Source organism: Tauraco erythrolophus, chromosome 3, assembly GCF_009769465.1.
Source record: "Tauraco erythrolophus isolate bTauEry1 chromosome 3, bTauEry1.pri, whole genome shotgun sequence".
Taxonomy (NCBI): Eukaryota; Metazoa; Chordata; class Aves; order Musophagiformes; family Musophagidae; genus Tauraco; species Tauraco erythrolophus.
Window position 1 is genome coordinate 81,224,707 of NC_141467.1, and position 20,834 is coordinate 81,245,540.

At 34.8% G+C, this 20,834-nt stretch overlaps 1 protein-coding gene across 6 annotated transcripts in view; it reads left to right on the forward strand.

Annotated features, from left to right (window-relative positions):
- The window catches only part of VPS13B (vacuolar protein sorting 13 homolog B), a 500,947-nt gene that overhangs the window by 302,235 nt on the left and 177,878 nt on the right, over positions 1-20,834 (forward strand). For all 6 annotated transcript variants that reach the window (XM_086608763.1, XM_086608762.1, XM_086608766.1 and 3 more), the window contains exon 31: positions 19,532-19,735. In XM_086608763.1, coding sequence (XP_086464889.1) covers positions 19,532-19,735 — 204 coding nt within the window. The remainder of the gene's footprint in view (positions 1-19,531; positions 19,736-20,834) is intronic.

A 20,834-nucleotide genomic window follows, 5' to 3' on the forward strand; every position in this document is an offset into this window, starting at 1 on the left:
TAGAGTAAATAACTTTGAGGTGAAATACTATTAAGAAAAGAGTGAAATGGCTGACAGAGCACAGAAAATACAGGCTGCTTGTAGGCTTTTGTGAAAAGGCCTTGCTTATAAAGTCTGAAATAAATATTGCTAAACTATCAAGTTCTGGAAGTTTCGGTGAACAGAATTACAAGCTTTCCTCAGCTTGGCCAATAAAGAATCTAATTGTTGTCCATGCTCTGGATTCATCATTTTTGAGATCCAAGGATTTCATTCGTGTCATACATCAAAGCTTAATAGTCCAGGTCTCAATGTTCCATGGTCATTTTCATGTGTAGATCTTTCATAGATCAAAGCGTAAAGCTGTCCTTAGACTGTTTTCAATTTGTGAATGTAAATGGCAATTCTTTAAACACCACCACACACCCTCCCCCAAACAAAAAAAATTACATGTAAAGTGTTTAATCGTGAAAAGGTAGCTGTAAATTATTTAAGATTTTTTCTTAAAACTTTTCATCTATACAAATCTTCTGTATTGTAAATGTATCTAACCTATTATGTTTTTCATTTTTCTAGGTTACTGCTTTCCAAGGTTTTTTAGCTCTTAAACATTTAAAATAACAAAACAATGTTGTTTTTCTGATAAAATACTTGCTATTTATCTTTATTTCATGGAGCTTTATCTAGAACATGCTTGTAATAATCAGGTAATGCACATAATTGGTTAAAAAAAAATCCTTCCGTTTAAAAAAATGGAGTAAGAAACCGTTTTGCGTGTCTGTGTTGATAACACTGGAGTGAGGGGAAGGAAAGAATGATGGAAGGAGTTTATGCAAGAAGCACATACATAGCCAGAAGTCTGTGTGGAAATCTGTTTTTTCTTTCAAATGTGGTTTGGAAAATCAAATGCTTTTCAAAACTTTTCAACAGCACCCACATCTATAAGCATCTTCTCTTCAGAAGTATTTTTTGTTCAGTATTAAATTGCTGTGCAACACATCTATATTCAAAAAAAGTATACCTTTAAATTATAGTTACAAAAAGCCTGGATTTTCTGTAACTGTGGTATGAGTAAAAAGGCTTTCCTTTTCAAACCCATTAATAGTTTAAAAAAAAAAAATCATCTTTTTTTGCACAGAAGTTTTTAATGTTCAGATAACTAGGTGTTCCCCAGAATACGCACCTAATATGAATTATTTCCTTTTAAGTGCTGATTGTTTTATAAAGATTCTAATAAAACTTATTTTCTGTTTTACTTTGGGTTTTTTTTTAATACTTCATTGAAGCTTATTTGGTAGGCCAACAAGGAATTAGCTAACACTGACCTGAGTTTCTTTATTTTTCTTTGAATAAAAGCAACAAAGATAATCAGTGAAAAAATATATGCGTACATAGTTTTTGACGGAACTGTGAGCAAATATGGATATGTACCATAGGGAATTAGAAAAGTAAAAGTTACAGCGCATCATAAAATCTCTATCATAGTTTTTCTTTAGTTTCAAAATGTTTAAAACTGCAGAGATAATGTTATGTGGGAAAATAACTTAGGGAAAAAAAAATTGTATTTCAAGCAGAGGTATTTCTTTTATTGCATAGAAGTTAGGAAACAGGGTTACTCTATGTCCATTTTCAGTTCTTTTCTTTCTGTGTTAAGGCAAAAAAATTGTAACAGTGAATATTTTAAACTTATTTCTATAATTTATTTTCTGATTTTTCAGGTTTCAGACTAGGATATTTTTATTCCTCAAGATAAGTCTTTTTTTAAAACAAGATTTCTCCCTACATTTGATTTGGATATGGAATTATATTTTTTTACATTTAATAATCTTTAGCTTTATTAATTGTTGAATTGGGGTTTAAATCAAAGTATTAATATTAAACTGCAAGTTCTGAATATTGTCCTTTGCTATTGTACTTGAGCCCATGCTTTTTTTTAGCATAAAGACCTTAAGAAAGTCATCTTTACCTATAAGAATCCTATACCTCTCTCTGGAATAGGGCTTGGAAGCTTCTTCTGCTTTACATTTCTCTTCTCTTCTATCTTTAGATATGGGGTGGGGGGGGGAGACGACGTCTGCTTAGACCAAATAAAATATTCGTATATGTGGATAGCATTACATGGAAACACCACTCCTAATTAACATTGGCATGTTTGAGGCTATTGCAGCAGTTATTAATTTAAAAACTTCAGTGGAAACTAATTGTACAATAACAGCTGGAACTACCCATTTAGTTTCTGAAATGTAGCTTGTTAATTACCTAATACCAAAAGCTATTCAAAGCTAAATTTATATTTGGAATTCAACTTCAGAAATGTTCAGCTTTAACTATCAGTTGTATTTTTATTTGAAATTTCCTTAATTGTCAGTTTTACTGGAATTGGCAATAATACATAACTAATTTGCCTAAATATCTATATTTAAAATACATTTCCTTATAATATGATAGTCAAAATAAATTTCATAAAAAGAAAAGCATTTTGACAACTTTATTTTTCACTTTAATTCGTCAATTTAATCTGTGTGCTCAGTACATAGACCCACTTTGTATTTTCTCTTTCACTTTGTAACTCTGAATTTTTTTATCTGATTCTTAGAATAATTTTTCGTTTCTTCATGCAGTTCCTCATAGAAAGCAAATTGAAATATGCTTTATATAAACATTCCTGTCAAAGAGCACTGCCATTATTGTGTAATTCAAGCATCCATTTGTTGTTAATAAGAGCAGCTCTTTTGGAAACTTAATGAAATATGTCATGAAAAAAAGTCAAGTAAATATAAATAAAGAATGAATTCAAAGGAACAACCAATTCATTCAGACAAAGGTGAAATCTATAAAATTATTAAAAGTTATTTTTTGAAGTATTCTAGTAATTCTCGAACAATGCTTGTATTTAAAAATATTTTAATATTAAAAATAACATCTCTCTTCAGTGATTTATTGTTAATTTCAATTTTGTTTTGAGAACTTAATATGCATTCTATCTACAAAGTTCTTCCTTCCTTTCAGTTGAGCGCATTGCTTCTGACTTGACTGAAGTATTTGCACAAATGTGTTCTTCACCTTAGCAGCATCCCAGCCCTGCATGAGGAGGAGCAGGGAGGAGGAAGGAAATTAATTTTATGGAGATTCAGAGAGATGTGTTTATGTGTGCCCAATAGTCCTGCTCTAGAAACAGAGAGATTTCAAAGAGCATCTTCATAGATCTCTCAAATTCCTCCAAGTTTGACCTGGAAGATCATGGGAACATGCTCACATGTTTGGGAGGGACTCCAATGGTGAGGCATGGTGAGGAGAACCACTCTGAGCTTGGGCACCTTGTGGAGATGGCTGTTCTTTAGCAGTGATCGATGCGGTGGCAATGCAGTGGTCTACCCTGGCCTCGTGTACCAGTTCCAGATCAATGCCTGGCTAGCTCTGCCTGGCTTGCACACCCACTTCAGCAGGCAAATACAATGGTAACAACCTCATGCTCCATGTTCAAGCCTTGTTTTGGCTGTTCGCCTCCCACTAGCCCATTGGCGACATGGTGAAGGAGTCACAGTAGAGTGAAGATCTCAGTGCTTAGGGCAACTACATTTAGTTTTTCTGGTAAAGCTTTTGAGTTTACAATGTTGTTATGATCGTTTCATTATTCAGGTATAACTCATTCTCACTGACACCTGTGTGTGATTTAGGACTAAACTGGGAATAGGTTTTCAGACTCCCTTCAGACTGGCCTGTGAGTTCAGGCTGTGACATTCTCAGGTCAGACAGTTCAGCTGTGAACTTGGGAGACAGGCATGTATGAAGCATCTCTTCAAATAAGGAGTCTACGAGGTGTTCAATACCATATTTTATGTAATTTATTGTAGTATGTACTCCATTTCTTTGACTATTTAATCAAGATGCCATCATTTAACAGCTTAAGGTCAGAAGTAAATAGCAGTTGTAAAGCAAAACTTTCACGAGGGCGTTGCTTTCTCTGTGTTGTGCCAGTGCGCTACACTTTGTTCTATAAAAAGGTTTCTCAGCTGCGGATGATCTTAACTACTGTATGTTCTGCAAAGGCAATGCTCAGTTAAAGATACATGGCAGCCTGAACTCAGAGTTTCCTTGGCCTTCTGACATTTCTTGCTGTTTCAAATACTGTTTTAACACAGTCAATTAGTATTTTCTGTGTAGTATGTATGGAGCTTGACATGTGAAGTTCATACAACTTCAGTTTTGGAATCTGTAATATGTTTAGGGTGACTCTGGAGGATAGGTTGAGATTTCCTTTATTTGTACTGCTTTGAGGTGCTGTTTAACTTCCTTTTTTTTTTTTCCATTTCCTTTTTTCCAAAAAACTGCAATTGTGCTGTGATGAAGGCTATTGTAGAGAAGCCAATCAAAATCAAACAAACATTGTTTGAATTTTGGTTAGTTTTAATCCTTTTAAACTTTATTCTGTTGTCATTTTATATACTGAAATGCTCAATATTTTGAACTACTTGCCGTGATATTTCCTAACCTTTTAGATGATAAATAGCTGGGGGTTTTTTATTGAGACCTTAAGGTTATTGCAGTTATTGTCATCTTCTCCCTGGGAAGAGTCATTTCTTCTCCCTTCTGTTTCATTACCTTTTGCATATTTTGAATTAACTCCTCAGAAATCTCATGTCTTTCTCCTCAACACACCTTCTTCGCTGAAATCAGGTTGTGTAACTATTTGCTTCCCTTAACTCTAATAACGGACCTACTTCCCATTTGAAAATAGTTTTCAAACTGTTAATTCTTCCTCAAATTAATTCTTGACTTACTATGGTGGAGAGAAAACATATCAGATGTTTGAAGAGCTCTTTGAGTAGAGAAGTCTCTCACCAAGCAAGTACAGACTAGCCATTCCCAGTGAAGGGGCTAAAGGAGGAAAGCGTGGCCCTGGCTTTCCATGGGGCAGCCCAGAGCAGGGTGAATAGAATGTTGATTTTTAACATTACTTTAGCCACAATCTTATTTGGGCAGTGAGTTTCGTGCCACATAAGGTGCAAATCTAAACTTGAGCTGTTCTAAGACCTACTTCTCTATGCAGCATCATGGTGTTGCTGGTTGTGCTTGTGTATAGTGAGCTGACTGAGAGAGCTCAAAAAATTTGGGGACATCAGGCAATTTTTCTCAGTCAGGTTATTGCCTTGAGCCTATTTATTGTATAGGAGCACAAGGATTAGCCCTGGCAAAAAGCTAGTGTTTCAGCAGCCTGGGCTTGGATCAGTTTAATCTGCCATCATGCTTTGGGCTTTTGAAACACAGCACAGAATCTGACACTGTGAACTAAAAATTTCAATAAAATTCTCAGATTCAGCATTGACATTATTAAACATACTGTAACAGTTTAAAAGGGTAAACAAAAAGGGCACAGAGACAAAGAAAAAAGACATTAAATACCATTTTAAAATCCCAGGATACCTTTCACAGTTTACATACTCAGCAACTTGAATGCAATGAAAAATTTTTCAGATAAGCTGTAAAACTGGAAAATAAAAGGAAATCTGAAAGCTAGAGTTATTTTTTTTATATGAGTTGTGTTGTATGTTTTATGTTATAAAGCAACATTATTGAAGTTTTTACATTTCTTTTCTTCTTTCAAGTTACCTCGCTTTAATCTTTCTTTTTCTCTAACCAAGTAGCTTTATATTTTGCCCATTACTATAAAATACTGGAGGGAATGAGGGGAGGTGTTTGAGTTTCTGTTAATGTGGGAGAAAATAATTAGCTGGTCCTTAGGAATTAATGCCATTTTAAAAGTTAGAGTGGTCTCCCCATGCAACTTACTTAAGTAATGTTCAGTTACTTTACACAAATTCCTTACAGTTTTTTTCCCCAGTGTTTTGTTTTCTGAGTCTTCAAATATGTGATTGAATCCACATATCAAGGTTACTTTTCTGTCTTATATAATGAAAATCAACATATGAACGTCTGGACTATGATAAATAATTTTTTCTAAAATAATTCAGGAAAGCTTTTGAAAACTTCTTATTGTATACAGTTTTCTTCCTAACTGTCTATGAGTAAATATCATTTCCATCAGATTTGGTTTTAATAAATGTTTTGTTTGTTGAAAAGTATTTTCCAGTAATATATAAAGCAGACTTTTTTTCTTTGTAGTATTTTTAATTATAGCAGGATCTCAAGTTAAATACAATGCAAGTTGTGTGCTTCTGTTACTGGGAAAACAGTACCCCATTTGTAATGAAACATTTGCTAACTTCTGTATACAGATTGCGGTTCATTCCATAAATATTTGTGGGTTCTCTGATGTCCCTCACAGGGTTTTATCTATGACAAATTCATACCACAGTTCTTAAACTACTTTTTGGATAGAAGATTTCTTTCTTTTGCAAAGCCATTTGCCAATGTCTTTCTTCTCCATTTAACATTTTTAAATGTTCCTTCTTTAATTTTCAGTTATTTAACAAAAAGGATTATTGGAAATATGCAGAATGATTATTTGAGCGTATTTCGTTATAGGATACTATTTCAGAACTACCATGGCAAAATTAAATCCTTTAGTGTTATCCCGAACAACTCAAGTTGTATTGTTTAAGTGAGTATGGTTCTTTGCCCTTACTGATTTTCCAAGATAGCTTAGTGGCTCAACCACCTTAAGTACAGTCAAAAGTCATGCCTAATGTTTCTTATGTTTAAACTCTTACTGTGCGCACTAGTCTGTCTCCTATTGTTGCTATTAATTCTGATTATGTTGCAGTAAAAAACAGATTAAAAAGTTAGAGTGTGTTTGTTGCATTTCAGAAGCTATTCTTTCTTTTCTTTTTCTCCCCTTAAAGATATAAATCCATCACTGTTTTTTTTTTATGACTGGTTCATATTCTTACAGGGTTTGTTAGCTGTAGGACACAAATATAAATGTAGCATTTTTCAACCAATCAAAACATTTTTCATGCGTTCTGATGCTTCTTGGTTGTTAGGATGTGTTTTTTTTCTGTAAGAAGGCAATGGCTAACACTGGTGTGTTAAATGCTAACATAAGTGTGTGTTGAGAGTAATAAAGTACAGAGATAGTGTCAGGCATCTCCACTCAGTTCAGTGTCAATGACTGGCATAAATCACAGATACTCCATTTTTCTGGCATGATAGTGTATATGATACATATAGAACGTAGGAGAATCTACACGTAGATATATCCTGTACTTGCAGGATAGGAAAAGAACAGATTTGAACTCCTCCTGATAATGAAAGTTTTTTAACTGTTTAATAGTAGTATTTAATCTTTGTATGTGACAGTTTTTCAAGGAGCAGGAAGAAACTTGCAGATTAGCAAATTCAGCTGCAAAGCAAACCTGAAATTCTGTTTCCTAGTTTAAGGTTGGATGTGTGTATTTATATGTATGTATATATATTCAAGAAAAATTAAGAGGCATGCAATTCTCTGATATGTGTTGGTTCAGACTTTCTTTTGATACACTTTATTCTTCAGACAGCTTGCAATGGTTGATTTTTCATGTTCTTGGCATAATAAAAAAATGCCTGATATATTATGTAACTCCAAGTGTTGTTACTTTCTAAAAATAGTTTTTAAAATCTACATATTGTATTCTTCACACGTTGCAGCTCATAAAAAAATTTAAGCAACTGTATGTACTAAACTGTTACTCAAAGTAACTACAGATGATAGAATTTGCTGTTTCCTAAATGGGCAATGTAGTGAGCTGGCTGTTTGTGTGTGTGTTTGTATCTGCGTAGTGTCCTACAGTAAAGCTCTGAGTCTAGTTCGTAACCACCATTTATATGTTTTGGGTGCCTCACGGGGTTGGTTGAACTACCTGACATTGGAATCTGTAGTTTTCATGGTGAATGCTGTGAATACACAGGGATATTTTGAGTTATGAGGATGACTCTTGCCTGATACTACCCTGTAAGTGGAGCTTACTTAAAAACTCTGCTAAAAAACTTCCCTAACAAGCTTTGTGTACATGCTGAATAGTAAGCTTTAACCGATTCAGTGTGAAGGCTTTGTATTTAATGTTTACAAAAGTGATGGTGTATTCTGTGGCTTCCTATGACAGGATGTAGGTTTCTAAGAATATGTTGTATCTTGCTGCCAAAAGTTACCTCAGCAACAGTTTGTAATGAATGACAATCCTTCTGAGTTTGGGCTCTGCTTGTTCTTGTCATGTCCTTTACGTGTTCTCTCTGGTTCTCTAAGATTTTTATCTACTTTATGCTTTTGTCCTAAAGATTAGTTTTGAGGTCAGTTTCCTAATAGGTTTCATTTGTTCTGTTTTTCATCTTTTAAAGCATATTCTAAATATCTTTAAAAGCTTTTACATAAATAACCCTTTTAAAGTGGTGTGTCTGTGCACATGTAAGAGTTTACTTTCAAAAAGTTCAATAGATCAGTATTATAATTTAAGATTTAGCAGTAGTATGCTCTTAAAACAAAGCTACCAATTTATTTTTCATCATAGAAGAAACAAAGCTACAGTCACTTCAATCTGAACTATGTGCAAATTTAAGTTATGGTAATTGCATTCAATAATGTGGGAATTAGTGGGTTTAAAATAGACTAAGAATGGGAATCAAAATGTGTGGCTTAGAGATGTAGCTTTGTTACAGTTTTTAAGGCGAGAATCTATGTATCAATTTCATTCATAAACTGACTTTTCAAACAGATCTCTCGATGTTTTGCTGCATCCTTTCACACCTGGATGTTTCAATGAATTAATTAAAGATGTTTGGAAAAAACTAAGTCCTTTCAGTGATGTGCAAAATACTCAATAGCTAACTAAAGTCATACTTTGAGAAAGAACAGAAACAATACAGTAAAGAGGAGATGAGGTCTCTAGTAATAACGTATCTAAAAACTACCTAGGTCCCCAAAAGAACTGGTGAAATACCATCAAAAAGTATATCATAAACTTCATGATCAAAGTATGCTGTAGTGGACCACATATTTCCTCTGCTTTGGTCCTCCTGCAGAGTCAGAACAAACTGGAAAATGCTGGCACAGAAGTGGTTCGTTCAGAAGGATATTTTACTTTCATGATGGAAGAGATGGGTGCTCAAAAGCTTTTTCTGAGAGGAAAAAAAGCCCTGTAACAGATCTTAGGAAAGTTGGAAGGTTTTGGGACTGTGCTTTTCTGATTTTCAAACAGTTGACAAGAAACCTATAAAAATCCAATAAGGAATAATGCAAGACAAGAGAGTTTGAGGGCACTCTGTACGTCGTTACGTTCAAGAAGAATTCTCTATGCAAGAAAGGAGAAAACATAGGATAAATTGTGGTTTTTCCTGTGTTTTGATAACGCCACCTTGATTGTTCAAGTCCTAATAATTTTACAAAAAGAAGACAGGAGAAACACCAGTTTAAAAAATTGCCTTTCAGCTCTTCATTCCTTTAAGAATTAAAATAAGCATGCCTGCCTTTAAGCGAACTAGAAACACTTATTAGTATGCAGTTGATACTAAATTTCCTCTACAAAGAACTCAACCTAGAAGTGGAATAATCGTTTCCTGTATAACTGAGGTCTCACCTGTTGGTTATCTTCTGCATGTAGCAAGAGTTTCTGCCCACAGACATGTGCACTCAAAGCTATAATTCTCTCAGGTACTGAAAGTGGTACAACCTTGATGTTTTGTGGGCACTGATGATCCTACATTGACCTCTCTGAGCTCAGGACTTATTCATTGTATAGGACATAGCTGAATAAAAGAAGTAAAATTGAATTTAAATCGCAAAGGGAAAAGTTCAGACTTACAGGCACAAATATTCAAGATGTGCTTTCAGGAAAATTAATTTTAGAGAGGTATAATATCTTTAAAAAAGAAGAAGGACTGCCAAAAGTGAGAGTACACCAAATTCCTTGTCTGAAAATACAATACAGTAGATGCAATTATTATGCAGACATGCATCATGTCTGAAGAGGAGACTGTCACAATTATCAAAGAAAACTGGCATTCACATATGCATGAATATCTTGAGAAACCAATTGATTTGCAACCTAAATTAGGAGGAAAGCAAGAAAAGAATGAACGTTTGTAAAAATACTGGTTTGTCAAAATTTAACATGCAAGCAAATCTGGATTTCTTAAGTAGGCTAATTGTGTTTTCAACAGGAAATTTATAAGGTTCTCAACTGGATAATCATTCACTTGCTTTTTGCAATGTTTAGGTGATTTTTACTTCCTTTTCTAAAGTTATCTTGAGATCTCTTAATTTACCATATTTTGCTGCAAAAGGATCATTTCAACAGTCTGAGCTTGCCCCTGTGTTCAGGATTAAAGGGCCATCTTTCCATCCAGCCTGTCTTGGTACGTTCCTGAGGCAACCTGAATCTTATTTTCAGTGCTAGTAGATCTAGAGAAATCTAAATATTAGAATCATGCAATATGTGTTTATTGCATTTCAGAATGGAGAAGCAAGAACCAGTCTGGCTTTAACAGACTAGCAGTGGTTAACTGGCTACAGTTTCGTAACCTGTGAGCTGGGGGAGGTCTAGTTGAACCTCAGTATTTTACTATCCTCTAATAGTTTCTGTGTCTGTAAGTATTTTATATAAAGTGAATACCTGCATTTCTGCTGAATTCTAAATTTTCTAATGAGATCCAAGGGCATTCTATAGATATTTTAAAGTCATATAAGAATATTCAATAAAGAAGTAGCATACCTTAATCATATCATTATAAAACACACAAAAAAAGTAAATATTCCACCACTCCCATACAGCTCATAATGTGTATGAAAGGTGTCATTCTTTGTGTTTTGAAGGAATGATTCATGTCAGATAATCAGCTTTGTGAAGATGGCTCTGGTTTCTTCTACAACGTGCTTAGGAGAAGCTTGAAACTGTACTGCCTCACTAGTCAAATCATAATCTTTTCTTTTCTTTTGGTATTCACAAGATAAATTTTAATTCTCTTGGGAAATGTGAAATACATATTATTCACTATATCTCTTATTTCGATGTGATTATGAATAATTTCTGCCTTTTGCAGTCCTAAGAATCACTGAGTTAAATTAAGAGATTTGCATAATTTTTATTTTTTTTTTCCCCCTCTTCAAAAATGTATTTAGAAGTAAACTCCACTTCACTGTATCTTGTTAGGCATGGATTCATACTGAATTTGGAAGTGGCCATTAACGATAGTTTAATGGGGTTTTAAGGAAGACAGAATACTGGTAATATATTTCGTAAGGAATATGGAGTGAGTTTTCTACCAGGACAGTTTCCCAGTGGTATTTAAATGGAAAAAGTAGCACAAGGACTTCAAAAAAGAAGAATTAAAGGTGGTAATTTTTAAGACTTTGTTATTGACGTATTTGATAATACATTTACAGTATTTTTAAAATAGTTCCAGCTTGCCATTATGAATACAATGATTCTGTTAAAAGAAAAAGAAAATACAATTGGCATCTTGAGAGCCTCATTTAATCAGTGCCAAAGAGAAATGTGAATTGACTGGGAAAGTTACATATTCATGTTTGAGTGGTTTCTTCTTCTGTTATTTATGCTATAAACGTCATCTATTACAGTATATGCATGCTGAAAATGTGCATTAGTACACATTGTTTAATATAAAGGAAAAGCTGGTATTTATTTATTTCTAACATTCTGTGCTACTTTGTATAGAATTTGATTGATGTTCAGGTATGAGTTCGATATACTGACACAACAGTGGAAAGAAATCCTGTCCCATGTCAGCTTATCAAACACACTGTGGACAGTACGTCTTCTAGCTTGTACCATTGGGCCAGGTTGTACTGCACCGTTTAAAGAAATTCCATGCATCAGATATGAAGACTTTGTTCAGTGAAACTCAACCTCAGTATGTCCAGGTGAATTTATATAACATCTGAAAAGACTGAGGTATTGTACCACTAAACTTGGTGAATCAACTAAAACAAAGTAAAATACAGGATGAAAGCAATGGGAAAATCGTAAGATTATTTACCTTAGCTATGTGGTAAACCACGTACACACGGAATATTTGAAAAATGAAAATTCAAGATCCTTTTACTGCCAAACAGCATTGAGTTTTGAGATAAAAATGTTTCTACCATGAAACAAAAGCATAAAAGTCTTTGGGTTATATTTCGTTTTGGCTTTTTTGCTAACCCCTACCCCAGACTTCCACTCCACCCACTTAGACTCTTCAAACTGTCTCATCGCTGGTTCTCTTTAGAGAAACTCTGTTCCACTTGTTTTTTCTAGAAACATTTGGCATCTAAAAATATCACACAGACCTTCCTTTGCAATTGCACATGCATATCATTTATACAGTCTGTCAACTGTATATTTATACTGTGCTCCCTGAATTTTGGTGAATGCTTCAAAACTATAATGAGATTCCTGAAACTGTCTAAACATTAAACAGTATACAAATGAAAAACCGGTCTTTAGAAGTTCAGACTTACTCATGCTGTTCTTTTTGCTGAGGAATTTAAACAATAAAATTACAAAAGTAATTAAACAGATGACATCTAAATGCACAGCTGCAAACTTCAGCTTCATTTCATTTTATGCCTTTTTTTTGAGAGAGACTGAAATTGCTTTATAGTTTACTGTGTCATACCTTATCATCATAGGATGATTCATCTGGTGTTCCAGATACAGCTCTAGAAGACAAGTGCACTGCAGTAGTTCTTCTGCTTCTTTGCAGGCAATTACTGTACCAGAGCCTTTGGAACAAGGAGCTACTTTTAAATGTCTGGTCACCTCACAGGATATGTAGAGCATTTCCTGCCCGTAGGACTAGAGGAAGGAAGCACGGGGCCAAAATGTTTGATGTGTAATCTACTGTATCTCCTTTCATGTGTTAGTAGCTTTTATATGATCAATGCACTGCTACCAATCCTGACCTTAGTGTGGTCCCATTCAATAAAATCTGACCTTTCTAAATGGATAGCAAGCGGAATTCTAGTAGCACCCACCTGGCACCACCACTGTAATTAATGGGTGTGAAGGGATGTTGTTATTTTTTCCTCTGAATGTGTACCTACTGAGTTTCGAAATAAAAGTATTTAAGTAGTTACATAAATAGTATACATGAATAGTATCTTCTTCCATATGTTCAAAACCCAATCTCTTTTCTCTTGAATTATGATAGTTCAATGAAAATTAGTCCTTTTTAAAATGGATGAAAGTAAATATCTGTATGAGTCAATAGTTGCAGTTGATGAAACTGGTCAAGTAAAGGACAGAAAGTAGTTAGCCAAAAGAGAATTGATTGTATTTTTATAGTCTTTCATCTCTGAGCTGTTTAAGAACTGTGTCTGTGTTGCCTATTTTTAAGAAAAAGCTTCTAAAATAATTGTAAGGGAAGACCTGTCCGCTTCAGCTTGGCAAGAAAAAACTGTGCTGAAAAGTGTTAGTAAAAAGAAAATATCATAGTTCGGTAAGATTTTTTGGAAAAAGTTAAGTAGTTTCATTATTATTATTTTTCATAGAAGAGTTATTGCTGCCCAACTGGGAAAGTGTAGAAGCAGAGAGAGAGAGAGGTAAAGTCTGTGTTTCTATCTATCCCGTCTACATTTGTTTCAAATGTGGCTGTGTAATACCTAGCTTGGAGATATTTAAGAGAAACAGTTGTAGGTAAAGTAGTGTGATGGCTTTGCTGAAGATCTTGAATACCTCCTCTTAGTGTCATTCTCTGTTTGCCAGGAACCAAGATCTTTGTAGTAGTAGATTCTGTGCTGTGCTTGAAATGTCTTGAAGCTCATTGTCTTGAAATAGCAGTAGATCAAACTCCTTTTCAACACTGAATTTTCTAAACATGTATCTTATGCGTCCTTATGTATTCCAGATTCTGACACTGAGGAGACTAAAAGACACGTAATGACTCTCACCTAAATCTTAGTGCTCTTTTATTTGATGATCTGTTCTGGATGATTGTGAGGTAGATGATTCCATGTTTTGAATTATGTCTTAGCGTGCACTAATCGGTAGTTGAATAATTTTTTCTTTTTTTTTTTTTTTAGTGACTTGAAGGTACTGTGTTCCATAATTTCTCCAATATGCTTATCTGTGTGTTACCTAAAGGTCTTTATAGCTACTTAGTGTCTCATCCTCTTCTTTAGTGCTTTTGCACTTATACCAGTTCCTCCCTTCACCAAGAAACTCATCTGTAGGGATACAGAATGAAAAAGGAACCAGTGCCAACAGATACAAGTCAGACATTTATCCAACATTAGTTTAAGATAGAGGAATATTACCCATTATACTTGTACTTTTGCTTCACTGTATCAATTGTTTGAAGCAGTCTAGCACAATCAAAAGAAGTTTTGATGTATGTTTCAGTCACTGCTTGTCTTTTCTTTTCCAACATTCTAATTGCACAAGTAATCTAAGTTGTTCTATGTCTATTCACAAAGTTATAAATGCTGCAAATCACTATAGAGTTAGAAGTATGACCATTGACTGCAAAACATATTCAGTTAGAATTCAATTAATAACTTCTTCCTCTGTGTTAGTAATGTAAAGTATTTTTCCGCTATGTAAATATTTAGAAGTCATCAGTCATATTTATTCTGCTCAGGGAGCTAGCACTGATGTTTTCTTTTTATTAGGGTCTTCCACATCTGAAGATGAACCCAGGTGCCTTAACCACTTTGACTTACAGGAACACCCACCACGTAACATCTTCTGTAGACAATGCTGACGTTATCTGGCTGCACAGAATGCAACACAAGAGCTAATCAGGGGGAATGTAGTTTTCATTGTTAAACAGATTCCTGTAAAGATTAAATGTAATGTTAAAATGAAAAATGAAGTGAGTATAGACATATGAACAAAATAGTATCACTTGCTAATCAGTAAAGCGTTAAACAAAGAAGCCTTTCTGCACACAGTTTATATTTGTATTTAATAAAAATTTGGTGGTATCCAATCCAAAGTATGCTGCCAGCAAGTGTGGAGACAGGGCAGTAGTTGAGTTTTTCTGAGGCTGAGGTGGAGACGGGAGAAGGAGCAGCTGCCAGCAAAGCCAGTTATATGTAGCATAGGGAAAAGAGGCAGAAACAGTGAGAACTGGAGTTTATTGCTGACAGCATTTGAGAGCCTGCTCTACTGACCCAGACTAAAATAAACTCAACAGTCATAAAACACTATGTTCGTTAAACCACAAATAAATCTCCCTATGGACAGATGGCAGGGTGGGGAAGCAAAGCTGAGGTTACCCTTCTGCGAAGATATGGAGCTCACTCAATATGGGAGAATGTGTACCCAGGATCATGTGCAAAATCTTAGAAATTTGTCAGAACCTTCCCTTCTTGCCGAAGTATGTCTCCTCCTCTCTTCCAATAATAGAATTTTCTTACCTGCTGCTTTTCTTTAATTTCAGCATTAGTGCCCTGATCTCATCTTTCTTCTTCCTCCTGCCCAATCCTATGCCCTCCTTTTTTTCCTTCTTAACTTCTCCTTCTTTCAATCTTCCTCACAAATATATGTATTTAGTCTCTCCAAATATAGGCAAATCCAAGTCTTGCATCATGAACTGTCATGATACAGGATTTCTTTTATTCCTGTTCTAAGATCATGTCTATGTATGTAGTGTGATGTTTAGGAAGTTCTGTTTCTCTCCCAGTGGCTTAAGTGTTAGCTTCTTTGCCTGTCACAGAGAGACATCTACTTGCTATAATTTATAAATAAATAAATAAAATAAAATAAAATAAATAGTTGCCTTTCTTTGGAAAGTTGATTCCTGTCTGAGATTTTACTGATCTAAGTTCAGCATTTTCAAAGGCTGGTATTATTATCATAGATGCTCTAGGTTTACCACATTTTTCTTCTGTGACCTTCTTAATAACATTTATAGCATCTCACTCCAAATGGAGCTGTGGTCCATTGTTTCCGTGAGAAACAGTTGTTTCAGTTTCCCCTGTTTGATATAACACATTCAGTGGCCTTGTTGAGCAGAAAAAAAAAGGCACTTAAGGAGCATTAGATCAGTGATAAAGATTGCTGTGATTTCTACACTAGTTCAGTCACGTCTCATTCGTAGATGATGGACTTTCAGACTACATTTGGACTGGGAATGCACAAGCTTAAGCAGAAGAGGAAGTGATCCTGTTGTATAGCATCTATATCCAGGTCCAACAAGGTGCCACTGGTTTTACCTCTGTAAAGCAGAGCATATATATTGATCCAAGCTTACTGTCTCTGTCCTTTCTAATTTAGAATAGGAAGAATCTTTTACGACCAGACAAAACCCTTAATGATTGAAATTTGGATAGATAGGTTTGTCATCTCTGTACCTGGAAGCGGAAGTCAGTGCACACAGAGGTCCAGTAAGTGCTAAGAAAAATTAGCTGTTGTGTGTAACATCTGTGAATATTTCTTAATTGTTACATAATGTATAGTCTTTAAATGCCATTTTCCTGGCTTGTTTAGCTTTTTGTAGGTTTCAGATGAGCTATAAGTGAATAGATTTAACTTCTTTACAGTGGGTCTCAGAATTATGCCTGTTCAGCAGCATGTAGTAACTGGTTCAACATGAGCTGTTCCTTATATAAACATACAAAAAGCCTGACCCAGACTAAATCAATTTAAAAAAGAAAAACATTAAAGTCGTGTTTCCTGTTACATGCTTATGTTCGTCTTTCATTGCTTATGATCTTGCTGTATAATTGACCAAGTGTTGTATTCTACACCACCTGCCGAAAGGCTCAGATGGGTTAGTGAAGTCGTTTTCAGAAGAGCAATTAAAATCATAACCCCTACAGTACATTTCAGCTGGTAAAACAGGATTTATGCTAGGGGTAGAAAAGTCATGAATTTGGTTTACTCTATTTCCCTGATTTTATTTGCTACAAGGATTAACAAGGCTGCAGAGTTCATACATAGCACGTATGCTTAAGGTTAGGCCGATTCTGCTGTGTTTTAACATATTCTCATCCTTCTAGGAAGTATACAACTAATAAATTGAAGGCGTACTTAGGAAAAGAGTTGATGTGGAAAACCAGAAATGAGTGCTTATTTAAATGCGTGTATGTGTATAATTTTGGGGAAAAGTCTATATTTTGATCCTTGTATAAAACTGACAGGATGTACTTTCTGAAAGCAATAATCAGCTTTAGTTCAAACATAAGACATTAATAACTAATCATTGTATTTTACATGTATGTGTAAAATATGTGTTTCTTGAAATGGGTCATCTATAGAAACACAATTTATTTGCATGAATTTCAAAGGTCTATGTATAGGATCAGAGGAAGAGTTTTGTATTATATGTAGAAGATTGTTAATAGTAGGAACTGAATGAAAACGCAGTTTTTATATCACTGTGGAAGTATTGGGCTGTGATATCCCAAAGCAGTACAAACATTATCCAGTCCTTGAGATTTTACAAAATTAATTGAATCAATGGACAAATCTTTTACCTGCAATGCAATGCACGAGTACCTTGTGCCTGAATAGTATCTCTATGTATTTTGCTGCACCTAAAAATATGTGTCAAAGAGTGATTTCATTGGGTTTTATATTTAAATAAGTGAATTTATGAGGGGAAGAAAGCCATCGTCACAACGGGGAGTTTGATTGGCGCATACAGCCACATTTAACACTAGAAATTCGGTTCACAAGGTCATGGTTGTGCTGAACGACCCTAAGGAATATAGTGCTAGGCACAGGTTAATGCAAGTTATCAAGTTGCTTATAAAAGAACAAATTAAAATATTCTCTACTATGAAGTACAGGAGAGAAGAATTCATTATGCAGGTGAAATCTTATTCAGTATTTTATGTACTTAAGCAGATTTCATAAAAGATGTAATTTGGCGCTTTATTTTCAGTAATATTTCACAAAGCATATATTCTAGTATTTACTTGCATTAGACAAAGCATGTAAATAGACACTGTTTTTTTAAAAAACAAAACAAAACACAACAAGCAGAACTGCATTCGTATTGATGAAATAATGCCTAGAAAGAATAATAGAAGACACAGTTGTTGCGGTTAGGTCTCCCTATGTGGAAAGTTGACAAACACATTCTTGAGTTTTAAGAAACCACATTTAATTTTGAAATACCACTACTGACACAACAGATTTTCAGCAAATTTCTGCTGAGCATTTAAGAAAGTTATAGGGCTACTGAACAATGCCATCATGCTGCCTCACCAGCAGTGACTTGATCAAAACGACCTTCCTGCCATTCACACGCCTCTGTGGGTAGATAGAATTAATTGCTTAATTTTCTTAATCGTTAGCACACCCCATTGGTGACAATGGCAATGGTATTAGCAGTTTCAACTGTGTTTGGATTTGGGCAGCATTGGGATTGCACTTGGAAATAGGATGCATGCCTATACGTTGCATACCTATACTTACAGATTGCATGCAGAGCATCCATCATGGGTTGAGATGTGCTGCTTTAATCGTTATTTATTTTTAAATTATTAGCATCAATGATAAAACAAATAGCAGAACTATTAAGTTCTCTCTCCATGTTCTCTGTGGAGACAGCAGTTATATACTACTGGCACAAGACAACCTAGAATGGAACAGTAGCTTGGATGCAATGTGGAAATAAGAAGCTTGAGCTTCAACTCAGGTGTATTAAATCAATAAAAATAGACTACAATTTGATGTGATCATAGATTCAAAGCAAAAAAATTAAGAACCCCTTGCTCCCTTGACTGGCTGGTTTTGAAAAACAGTGACAAGTTCAATTGTGCATTTTTATTACAATATCAAATAACAAGTGCACACAAAGCTATCTTGTTCCCAGTGTAGAAAGGGCAAGAAAATTTTTTTGGAAGGTTTACTAGTGCTTATTAGCAGGAGACAAATGGTAGTAGTAGACTCCTCTGATACTGCTCACTGGTAAAACCAAATGGTCTTAGCAGCCTCCACTCATCTAATAGCACTTGAATGTTTTGTGGAAGTTGGGCGTAACTGTTTCCCAATCTCAAGTCTAGATTGAAATATTTCATAAAATCTAATGTGGTAGAATTTAGCAGAATCCACAAGTAATATGGTTTATTCAAAAATGTTTTTTTCTCACTTGTCAGAAGAATTTTAATAACAAAGCACTGTACTGAAATTCTGTGTTAAAAAGATTGAGTTGTTTTTTCATCATCTTAGAATGTTATTTTTAGTTTTTATTCTTTGATAGATTTGAACAGTGGAACAATTGTCTCACAATAAAGTTGTTCATAATACTGATACGTAGCTGTTCTTTTTGAAGACTTCAGTGTGACATCCTGTATTTATTCAGTAGACACAAGTTAGTCTGGCTTCCCCATAAGGCTCCTCATATGGACGTGATTGAAAGTGCAGTGAATTCAATGATCTCTGTCATTTGGTGTCAAAGTGTCAACTTTGGTGGATCTGGCTGAATTTTGGAATATATTTGTTTGCATATCTCCCATGGAATTCCATAGGAAAGAGGCAGCTGGATACTTGTGAAGATCTAGACTTAGAATAATGCTTAGATGTAGTCAAGAATAGAAAAATTGGTACCTTAATTTTTTTGATTTTTTTTATCTTAAGGAACATCTGATTGGTCTGATTTTGACCTTTGTTGCTGATTTTTTTTACCCCCCCCCTTTTTTTTTTTTTTTTTTACTTTGGCATTACAGGAGAGCACTGAATCTAGGAATACTTCGAGACCCTGGGTCAGAGGTTGAAGACAGACAGTATCAAATAGATCTTCAGTCTATAAACATTGGTACTGCTCATTGGAATCAGTTGAAACCAGAGAAGGAAAATGGAAAAGGAGGTGTTTTGACAGAGAGTGAAAGAAATTCTCAAAATCCAGCGCTTGAATGGAACATGGCCAGTAGGTAGGAAGTTCTTTTTTAACTTATTATTTTCTAGAATTACAAAGCACAAACACTGCAGATATCATTTATAGTATATCTGAATCACATAATTCTGTATTGGTTTTGCTTTATGTTACAAGCGTATTTCCATGGAGTTTTGGATTATACATTTGAAATGCATGTTACTATTATTGTTACACTGTAGTTACTGTCTACTTCTTGTGTGCCTTTGGTTTCATTTAAAAAACTTCTTTTGTTTGTATTTTTACAAAGCTTGAGTAAAACCAGCTTAGAAATATCTAAGTTAGAGGAGGATAAAGTAGAACATTTCCTATTGGTTCTGAACTGTCTCTCGCACTTCTGTAACTAAAACCAGATGAATTTTGAAAATTACATATTTCAACTGAGTCTCCCTTATTGTGTATTGTATGATATGTGCACAGAAAGCCCTGCTCTCTAGTTAAACAGAGCTGAAAGATAAAGCATGCATACATTTCACCACTTCACTCTGAGGATGGTGAGGCACTGGAACAGGTTGCCCAGAGAAGTTGTGGATGCCCCATCCCTAGAAGTGTTCAAGGCCAGATTGGATGAGGCTTTGAGCAACCTGATCTTGTGGAAGGTGTCCCTGCCTATGGCAGGGGATTGGAACTAGATGATCTTCTCTTCCAACCCAAACCCTTCTGTGATTCTATGGTAATTCTTTTTGGAACACGAAGTCAATGAAGTGAAGCAAAAATCAATTTGCCACTGTGTTTACCAGTTGTTTGGGTGTAATCTTGTGTAGCTAACTGAAAAAAATATTAATACTAGGTTCTGTATGAAGAAAGAGATGTGCTATGTATGTAGAATATTCCTTGGTCTTTTATACTGAACATCTTCCTAGTTCCTTCATCAAAACTATTAACTCTTGACTGTTCTATCAGCTTCTGTTTCATTTCTACTAATGGTTGTCTGTTTTCCAAGTTATGAGATTTTTTGATTGGTGTTTAGAAAGCTCCAGATACAGCTAAATATCTTAGTAAAGGCCAGTATGGGATGAAGGAAGACAAAAGAGCAGTAGTGTCATGGTCTAATAAGAAAAAAAAAGTAAATAGGCTGTGTCTTGTCCAAGTAATGT